The sequence below is a fragment of the Geospiza fortis genome, unplaced genomic scaffold, assembly GCF_000277835.1.
Source record: "Geospiza fortis unplaced genomic scaffold, GeoFor_1.0 scaffold240, whole genome shotgun sequence".
Lineage (NCBI taxonomy): Eukaryota > Metazoa > Chordata > Aves > Passeriformes > Thraupidae > Geospiza > Geospiza fortis.
The window spans coordinates 2,968,758-2,979,896 of record NW_005054379.1 but is presented as its reverse complement, the minus strand read 5'-3'; the positions used below and the strand labels follow the sequence as shown (position 1 = coordinate 2,979,896).

General features: G+C 37.7%; 1 protein-coding gene across 1 annotated transcript in view; it reads right to left on the bottom strand.

Moving 5' to 3' along the window:
- Window positions 1-3,587: 3,587 nt before the first annotated feature.
- MOB3B (MOB kinase activator 3B) overlaps window positions 3,588-11,139 on the bottom strand; it is a 42,619-nt gene continuing 35,067 nt past the window's right edge. The window contains exon 3 of the mRNA XM_005425011.2: window positions 3,588-4,595. Coding sequence (XP_005425068.1) covers window positions 4,566-4,595 — 30 coding nt within the window. The 3' untranslated portion in view covers window positions 3,588-4,565. The remainder of the gene's footprint in view (window positions 4,596-11,139) is intronic.

The following is an 11,139-nucleotide window of genomic DNA, read 5'->3' as shown; positions in this document are numbered from 1 at the left end:
GAATCAACCACTTATTTCTCAGAAAGATGCATTGCCCTAAAAAATTACCAAAATTTTAAAAAAACGTATTTCATGGGAAAGAGCAGGGAGTGTACATGTGCATATGCTGATGCTTCCACATCCATATCCCCAAACACACAACAGATATGTATATATACACACACATGCACATACACAGACACACATATATTAGACTGGACAAGTAACTTACTTTTTTATCTGTGAGAAAGTTATTATAACTTTTAATTATATTAATTATATCTGTCTTTAAAACAGGAAAACTTATTAAAACCCAGAACAGAAACCGCTTTAAGAGCTCTAACATATTTAGCTAAACCTTGGAAATCACCGCCTATTTAGCATAAAACACATTAAAAAATCAACTTTGATAACTTTTTATTTAAACGTACACCATCACCAGGTTCTTAGTGCTGAATTGGCTTGCTTTGACTTTGGAATATGGCCCATAATTATTAAAAATGTCTTTTATTAAAAATTTCTTCCAATAGGTAGGAAAAATATCTGACCACTTATACTCGATGCCCCAGTGTTATCCCCTTTCCAAAGCCCATAGAGCATGCTTTACTATAGCAATCATATTTCTGTTTTACATGTAGTGACTGTTGTTTTGCTGCTCTTGCAGGAACTTCTGGCTCTCGCTTTTGTTCTTCTGAAGAAGAGATGGTAAATAGCCAGCCCTTGATGGTCTCTCTTCAGAGGGCATAGGTGAGAAGTAGCCCTTCTAGAGGCACAGAAGCAGATGAGAAAGCTACTTTTTGTAACAGCAATGTCCTTGGGGAAGCAAAAGGAACACAGAAGGGCCGAAGGCTGGCTCTGAGACCTCCCATCCAGAAAATAAGAAACCTTAAGAACATGCAGAGAAGGTAAAAAGCAATAGGAAGGAGTAGCTTTTTGTGAGACATCTCCAAAATATGTAATTTATTTAACCCAAAGGTGCTTAAAGTCCTTTTAGTCTGTTAATAGAGACTTGACAAGAGTGGCTTCCCACTACAAAGAGTGTCATTCTCTGTATTCTCTCCACAGACAAGGAATTTGTGGTCACTGAGGACAAAATAAATCCTTTCATCAGGAGAGTCAACTTGCCTGATGTAAGTTTTGCTGACTTAGAGCCTGAGTTCTTGGAGAAAACTAGTAAGTTTCATAAGTCTCCAGCTTCTCTCAAATCTGATAGAAATAATCAATTTCACTGTTGTGGATTAGTAAAAAAACCCCACCCTTCAAAAGACTCTGGGACTCCATTGTTCATAAAGCCTAAGGGAGGTTATGTTCAGATTTTTTTCATATTACAGTTGTCACTAACCTATGTTAACACAAACCAGAAGTTCATTACAAAATCTCTTATTACAGAGACAATCAATGAAAGTTCTCAAGTCTTTAACAACTGAAGTAAAGTTTGGTGTCATAGGATCCTTTCACAACCTTTCATTACTTCAGAGTATTGCTGAGTTTCAATCAGTTGAAATGATTCCTCTATAAAGGCACTATGAAGTGCCTTGAAGCTTAACATAACAGCATCTTTAAAGTATCAAGGAAAAAAATATGTAAGAAAAACAAAACCTGATTGAAGAACTAGAAAAGTGATTAAAAAGCCACAACAAAACCAAAAATCCAAACAGTAACCTCTTTTTTCCCTCTCCTTCCCCCACCATTCCCAATCCCAGAACAATATGGAATGCTATCATTATTAGAAACAAATGTAATAATAAGATCAGGTAGAGAAAGCATTAACAACCAAAACATGGTTCTGTCTGTTTGTGGCCCTGAGCAAATTACTGTTGCAGCTGGAATACTTGATCAGAAGATTCAAGAGGAAGCTGCTTTTCTCTCGCTATGGGGAGGGGTAAAATGATACTTTTACGTAGTGATGCCACATTCCAGACATTTGTATTTGATTGTCAGCTACCACAGAGTGGAACAGGAGAGATGGCCTGTGGTATGTGATGGCCAGGTGGTGGCTCACTAGCTGTGCTGCAGAAGCAAGGGTACCTGTTGAGAGATACCTAGCAGAAGGCCACACCTTGTCAGGTGGAGGAAGGAAACTACATGTTTTTCCTAGCAGAATACTCAACCAAAAAAAGTATGCTTTTCCCTCCTTTGCATCTGGCTCATCTCCTGTGTAATAATGGACTTTTACCATTACAGGGATTTTGGCCAGGTCAAACACAAACCCTCTAGGGTTCAACTCTGCATTTCCCTCTTTTGCTTCACACAGTGTGCCCTACCAGAAAATGAAACATAGGGGTTTGTGGAAAAAAAAATTAAAAAAAGGAAAACACTTCCAACTGATAGTTTTGCATTCACAAAATGTATGCATTCACGAAAAGGTTACTGAATTTTTTCTCAGGTAATTTTTTCTCAGCCTAATCTTCAGACTCAGCTGCAGTGAATAGTCTCAAAACAGCATATGGTACGTAGTGTAATAAAATGAAGACTAAATTATTCATAGAACCCCATGTTTTTCATTTTGTGTAGTGACTTTGATCTTTATGCACTAAATTCCACACCTTTGCATCTTTATGTTAATCTTTTAAATACAGTGCTGCCCAGACTGAGAGCACCACATGGCAACTGTCCATGGTGGCAGTGAAATTCAAGTGCACTGCATCAGCCAGAGCTCCATCTCAAACAGTGCCTTAGCCCAGGCACTTCGGAGGAGTTCAAGATACCCTTTATAAGCAATTGAAGTTGTAATTCCAGGCAGTTGCCAGCTACATGAACCACCCCAAAGAAGTTATATTTTTCATCTTCTTTAAAATGAGGCAAGCTCAAGAGTAGCTGTGGCAATGAATTCCAGAAGCTAGTTATATCCTGCAGAAGTGCCAGCAGAACAGAAATAACTGTGTGTGCATTCCAATCCCCAGAGAATTAACCTGATTGCAAAGACTGCCAAAGGAGGTAAGAACACTTAGGTCCATCCCCTTGAAAGCAAAGGATAATGCTGCTTGCGTAGTTCTAGAGATGCAGAAAAGCTCCCATCATAGGCATACCAAATATTCACAGACAAAAGCACTTTTTCCAGCAAGAATTTTACAAGCCCTGATTTAAACAAGCAGGTAAATAAATCATCATGTGCTACAACATTGAGCTAGAAAGTATTTGCTGTTATTCTTTAGTGTCTGCTACTGCTCTATTTCAAATGTTCCAATCACTGGATACTCCATGAGATTTTCTTCTGTTTCTGTCTAAGAAGATGTAAACATACCTAAACTTATTCGAGGAGAAGGCAGCAACAGGGTTCAGCACTCACTCAGGAAAAAGTAACTTTTCACAATAACACAAGTGTGCAAAATTCATTACAAGGCACAGAATCCATAGATGTGTTCCACTTGATTCCCATTTATTCAGAATTATTTCTCTTGTGATATTCTGTATCACTTTAATTTTTTAAATTTTTTTAAATTGTTTTTTTAGAAAAAAGCCTCCTCAGGGCATATTTAGCATAGAAGATTTGATTTGCTGCAATGGATCCTTCTAGACTATCCATACATGTGTTCATTTTCCAGAATTAAGTTCTGGAAAAATGTATTGTGTTAGTCCAGTGTACAAAGCAAGTCACATTACTGGGTACTGTTTAGCTGCAACAGGGACCTTCAATTAGTCCCTCCTGCTCTAACCTTTTTTACTACTCATCTTTACTGTATCTTCCTGCAAGTTACCCCAATTAAATTTATTTTTCTCTGAAAAAAAGAAATTTTAGGGTGATTGGGAAGGATCCTTTTCCTAAGGGAATAAAAGGATATGAAATTACACAACAGATTGGTGTACTTCATTGGGTACTTCAGGAAAATTACTGTAGCTGTTTTTTTTTAATATAATATAGAGATACTGAGAACATTTGCTGTCAGTCACAGCATGAATTCAAGGAAAATACCTCAGCACTGCAGAGCTGTATCTGGATCCCTGTTCACATAGTTGAAATCAGAAACCCTTCCATTGTCATTAAATTATGAGTCACAATGAAGCATAAACTGTCTGTTCAGCTGAAGGACAGGGCTGTCTTCCCAGAAACACAAGGCTTGCTAGCATTTGGGAATGGTGGCCAAGCTTTGGGTGGCCTGGAGCAGGGCAGGGGGCATTAAAGGCTAAGTCTTCTTTCATTCCAGAACCTTTAATAGTCTGTTGTAGTTAGGAAAGAAAGCACATACCAAGAAACAAAATAAAAAGAAAGCAAAATTGCAGATTTCATTTTGAAACAACTAGTCTGGAGGTCAGCCCAAGGACCTGAATTTCAGTAAAGCTTTGGCAGCAGGGGCACTGTCTGCCATTACTTATGGCTGAAGAGGTTCTTATCCCTGATAAAGGAGCTAGAACTGATATAATTCTTCTTTTTCTCAATAATCCATGTTGCTCAGATGAGATTCTTAGCAGCATATTTAGGGTTAACAACATTGACACTGGAGAGAAGCATTTGTGACAGTAACTGTGGCTCCCAACTTTCATGCTTTCAGGGATTAACGAGCAGGCTTAGTCCATGAGGGCTGTCATATTCTTGAACTCTGCAGTAAGAAGGAAATTGGACTTTGCTTTTGTTCAGTGAGTAGTTTTTAGTGACACATCCTGGTTGTCATCTCTTTCTGTAAAACAAGAAGAGGAAATAAAAAGACAAATGGCATTTCTGATAAAGTATGCACAGGCCTCTTCACTGTTAGTATTTCTGCAACTCTGCAAATTCATGTGGTTTTATATGGCGCCATGTTTCTGCCCCTTTCTGTCACTTTCAAGGACAATGAACATACTTGCATGTAAAATACAGCATTTTGTCATTTTGACAGCTTTAATAATGTAATAAATCCCTAGCCATGTCAGGTAAATGGTGCTACATCCCCCTGCCCTAAGAAATAAATCAACTGCAAATGCCAGAAACCTTTTAATTTAATGTAAGAAAAAGGATTCAAATCATTGTAATTGAACCTGCAGCCAACAGGAGTCCTAGATATACCTTCTCTGCCTAGTTATTTCTGCCTACCCACAGGCACAAAGAGAACACAGACCTTGAGGACTTGACCAGAGCTGTAGCATTCATCTCTAGGATAGGGGTTTGGACCATTCACAGACTCCGTTAGGAACTGGGGTTTGGGATCCCCATAGAATTTTATTTCATCTGATTTACAAACACTCTGATACATACTCTCTGGTAACTGGCTGCCCCATTCTATAAAACTTCATATTTGTCAGCAGATTTTCTGGAAAGGCATTATCTGACCAACAGCCATACACATACACCAGACCACGCAGCAGAGAGAGAGAGAGCTAAGAGAACTTAGCACACATGCCCCCCTCCACTTAACTCTGCAGAACAGTCCCCCTCAAACCTCACCAAAGATCTGATCCTTAGTTACTCTGCTGCTGCATAGCCTTGGGTGGAGCACTGTCTAACAAAAAGCTAACAAAAGTTTTTCTCTGTCTCCTGAGTCTCCTTGGGTTTGTGCTTCTGTGAAACATCACTGTTCATTTTAAATTGGGAAAGGTGTAGAAGTATGCTCTTGACTAACAGTTACTGATTAAAAGCACAAAAGAGTATTTCCCAAACACGGGAGATGACAAAAAGCTATCAGCTGACTCTTCTGAAAAGGCAGGAAGACTGGAAATGCACTCTGTCTTAAAGTACTGTGATACCCAGTCCCAGCTGGATCTTGAATGAAATATAAAGGCTGGACAGACAAGGGACTCAGAAAGTCAAACACAGAGACACAGATAGGCACACAGGAGCACTGAAAATATATTGAAAACTTGCAAAGTTTTTCTGTGCTTGTTAACAGAAACTCTCCGTACCAGAACTTTTGATACCAGATGCACTTCCTTTTGAAAATTAATTACAAGACACTCCAGAGCATTATTCTGCATTCAGACTTGTTCCTGCTCTCAGTTCTGGATTACACAGTTAACTCAAAAAAATGAAGGCAGAAGTAGATGCTGTTTTTCAAATTCAAAATGCAAATCAGAAGTAACTGAGGGGAATTTAACATGGAACTCACTTCAAAGGAACATAAAGAGAAACATTTGCTATTCTTTATGAAGTCCTTCAAGTTAGTTACTTGCTGGAATTAATGCTAACAAGTCATTCTGTAAGCATCGGGAATCTATTTGATTTGTTTGTATTTGTGAATTCATGGAAGAACACATTCCTGAACATTTTTCAGGGAATACCAACTTGATTTCACAGATGAAGGAAAAAAATAAGTATTTATAAAGGTAATCAATATTTATATCTAAAGAACGTCTGGCTCTCTCCCTTCCATAATGCTCCAACATAAACTTCAGATACATTCAGCACATAAATCTATACCTGACTATTTCAATTTTTATTCCTCAGTTCACCTTTAAATGCAGCAGGAGAAGAATGAAAAAAAAGCAACATAACCAGAAGTAGCTGAGAAAATCTTTTTTTAATGTGACAAATTTACCTGTGCTAAGATATTGATTACATCTGAATGGATTACAAGAAGAATGAATTTCCCATAAAGAATGATGTTCTTCAAAGAAAATTATGTTTCTGTGCTTATGGAAGTATAATATATAGCTGGCAAAACACAAGGCAGAAATCCTTCAAACAAACATCACCTTTGTACCAGTATATAATAGAAGCCAGAGGCCCCTCCTGTGCAAAAGCTGATGAGAAAGTAGATGAAGTGAAAAAACAGTGTAAGTAATAGTACTCTACAAAATAATAAGAGGAAAAACAGGAAAAATAATAAATGCAATAATGACCTTCACTAAAACCAGTGTTATTTTAAAGACTCAAATCCTCCTCAGTGCCTGGGTCTCACCCTCACTTCCAGTTCTCCAAATTGAAGCAAAGCATTTCTTGATATTCCCTCTCCTCAGCTCCTCCTGCTGCTACTTAGCAAGCCTAAGGATGATGTGGAAACATCTCCTTTTAACCCTTTGACAACTGTTTTAAGCATAGTGAGGTTTTTAAATGTCTATACAAGGGTATTCGCAGACAAGCGGATAGAGAGAAAGCAATACCTGCTGATGGGCAGGGATACTTTGCCTGGAGGCACCCATCAGCCTGGAAGACCTGACCAAGAGGCAAAGAGCAAGGACATGCCAGCAGTGGGCACCATGCCAAATACATTTGCCAAGCTTACTGACTCCACAGGGAGCCACTCATGTCTCCAAATACTGCAACCAAAAAATCCCAACCCAAACCAAACAAAAAAACCCCCACAAACAAAAAACATTGCCCAGCATTAACCACAGTCTCACAGGTAAGGAACTTAGAATCAATTCAACCATCCTATGAGGCAGTGCTGGGCAGAAAGGCAATACACAAACAGGCCTCCCAGTTTATGGACTCATAACAGTCCAATCCAGCCTGACCTGAGGCTCTGCTGAGCAAACACAAGCATCACTGGGACACACATTTCTCCTCCCTACTCTCATGGACAGAAAAGCAAGACACAACCACAGGGAATGGTATATGCACACAGAGAGGCACTAGTGCAGCCAGTTCACAGTCTTTCTGTAGTTCATATCATAACTGTAGAATAAGATGAAAAAGAGAAAGATCTGTTCATCAAAGCACAAATGGCTATGACATCTGCTGCTTTTTATTGCTGCTTTCTTCACAAACCTCTCAATAGTTAACAAATAACTAACGTGGACAAAGTTCTTGGTGTCCTGATGACAAAAGAACCTGTTTACAATGAAATAGCACTGGATCACGAGGTCTATGATCCTGGGTGCACAACTAATCTGTATTCAGATAGCTGATTGATCAGGATAGGAAGACTGACAACAGAATTGCAACAATAAATTAATCTACAAAACTTTTTTTTTTAATGGAAGTTTTAGTTTGAACCATGCCCTGAATATTAATTTAGAAATTGTTCTCCAAAGTTAGAAAAAAAGAAATTCCTCTACTTCTTCCATTACTGCTCTCTCTGTATCCTGACTGAAAAAAACCCCAACAGACTGGTAATTGCTGTCCAGTGGGTATATTGATCATTCAGTCATTTCCTTTGTTAGGTTTCACAATGTCTTCCACTTGAATAAGTCTCAATTATCATGACGCACAGCATTAAATTAATCTCTCAGACAATCTCTTTGGCTTCAGGGTAGTTATTTTGAAGCTAAGGACAGGCTGACAATCCTATTTGGTTCCTCCTGGATTTGTTTGGTATGTTTGCGGGACACAGATAATACTCCTGTCTGCAAATGTAATCCCTTATCACTGATGACAAAGGTATTTTATCAACTGACTCCAAGCAGGAACAGGATCAGGAAATTACCCTGCCAAATGCACCTATGAGTACAGCTAGACCCAGCTAGATACAAAGTACATGCATTTGGATGACTGATTTGCTTAAAATCATCATATTCCAAGGAGATATTTTCACCTTCTGCATGTTTTTGTTTTCTGTAACAATAAAATAAAAGTTGCATTTAGTGTACCTTACCACATTAAAAGGACTTGAAATGTGTTACTTTTTACACTGAAGTGATGCAGAGTGAATAAGGAAACACTGCACCTGTATTTAGCATAAAATTTTTGCATAACATTAATCAAGAGACATGTTAGTTCTCTACTATGAACTACAATTTTGTTGCACATAATAGGTATTTTGCATAGATCATTTTATACACTAACAGATCTGATTAAATGGGACAATAAATACCTCTTTCCTAATTTCTTTTTTCTTTTGCAGAACTTCTAAGTTCATGCGACCTGAGATTTTTTTTCCTTTGACAATTAGAAAAAGTGGACTTGTTTCTCTGTTTTCTGGTTCTTGCAGGTTTAGTGACAATATTAACAGTTCAATCCAACACCCAATAAAACTAATAAAGTCACTCAACAAGTACTGGTCAAATTAAGAAAACACCTACTTTAGTTAAGTAAAGTAGCTTTTCTGAAACTTCTTCTGTATAATGCCTTTACATTTGCCTTATGACTTGCTAGACTATTGAAGGGAGATGTTAAGTGCTAAAGACAGGAGATCATAGGCATTTTTTTAACAGTTAACCAAAATCTCACTAGGAAAGTCCCTCTGTCTTCAGTTAAGTACAAGCAAGACAGCTGATGCAATAGAAATAGTCACTGAAAATGTGCCAGAAATTATATATTCAGAAAATCCAGTGCACCTTAATGCTCTGCTTTCTTCAAGCACCAGAGTTGAGAATTCTATTTTTCAGCAATGTTAAATCCTAGAATTCTCAATTTCCTTCTAATTTCCTGCAGGACATGGAAAAGATGGTATTTACCTATAACTGGTTTCTTTAGTTAGTGATCAGATCAATTTTTTTTAGAAATTCTCACTGCCTGTACAATGTAAAGAAAATACTGTTGGATATTAACACTGTAACTAGACTGGGGCCAGGAAATACTAAGTTGTTTGGGTTTTTTGGTTGGTTGGTTGGTTGTTTTTTTTTTTTTTGCACTTCTGAAACAAACAAACAAAAAAAAAACAAAAAAAAACCAACCCTATTTTCTAGCTGGGACCAGTGACTAGACAAGTCTGAAGAAGACTAAAAGTTACATATTACCTGCCCAAAGCTTAAGCCATCCTGGCAGCACACACAACGCACTGGGAAGTCTGGAAGGATAAACAGCTGGAGGTATCTTTAAAACAGTGTCTTAATGTTACTGTTGTCTTGCTTCTTCTAAGTACTGTAACACAAGACACCTTGAAAAGATCTGAAGGGCTGTACTTTGATGGCAATGAGCAGCAGTATGAAAGTAAAACTGGGTAGATATAATGGATAGTGACAACAAGAACACAGTAACTATAATGAGATTAGTTTTCCCATACTCTTGAGCTTAAACTGTCCTCTTCTGATTGGCAAATAATTTGTATTTCAGACTTTACTGATTTGTGGATGCATTCACTGCTTTCATAAAGATTATAAGTGGCTATACAAAGAATATGGACTGGAAAGTTTAAATTCTAATTTTCAGCATCAACATAAAAACATAGCTAAGTGGACAAAGAGATATTTTGGAAAAAAACTTCAGTGAATTAAAATAGGAATACTTTTATTTTAAAATATATGCTTGAAATTTTTGTCTGCATAAAAAGTCTTTTCTAATCATCCTGTTTCACATAGCTGTGCTTCATCTGAGCACACCTGTGTCAAAATCCCAGTATTTTGCCATGTTTTGCTAAACCTGCTACAGCTGAGTTTTCCACTGAGGGCTGAATGAAATTAGTGCCAGAAGTGTTACGTTTATAGTATTTTTACTACATTTATGGTATTTCTGGCAATGAATTGCCTGATGAGCAAGACAAAGATGCAAACTTACAGAGCTGAGGGACTGATATTTATGAGGTCTGTAACCCTAGGGAAAAAAAAAAGCACAAAAGAGAAATTCTCAAGTGTTTACCTGAACGCTGTATGACTACATTACTGTTAATGGCACATCCTGAAATAGACAGAAGACTTGGTGGAACTTGTGTGAAAACAGAAGCTTCTTGCTTTGGTGTCTTGACTTCCATGTTACAATTACTTTTAGACAGCTCCAAATACCAGATGAAAATGTTTTCAGAAACCAATCACACCACATAGCCAATGGAAGCTTTTACAGTGAGAATAATGAGTCAAGAAAATCCTAATGTCCTTGTTTATCCTGCAGAGGAAGTCCATACTCATAGAGGCAATTACCAGCTTCACCATTTTTATACACTCAGCTCCACTCATGGTCACCACTTCCAGACCCAATTCTAGCCAGTTGCTACTGTGGCTGATAGTCTGCATCTAAATGAAACCAACATTTCAAAAGTAAGCAGAATTTTGCACATAAGCAATCTACTTCTCTACTTTTTGTCATTCAAATGTAATTATTCCTTTCTGCTCTTATGAAAAAATGTTTATAAAAATTACTTTGAGAAAAAGCTCAATGTTTTCATAGGATGTGATTTATTAAAAAAAAAAAACAGCTTGAGAAGAATAAGTGAAGCAGATTACTATATTCTGCTATCTATTACCCCAACCTCTAAAGAAAATTTTGCCACCATCAATAGTTTCCAGTTATTTAGGAATCTGCTGGGAAACGAACCGATTTGCACTGCTATCAAACTAGTAGGAGTGGGATGGACTGAGTTTCCCCTCCCACTGGCACCTTTAGTTTAAAAACCTCTTCACCAGCTTGGCAAGCCTATGGCTGAAAATGCTCTTCCC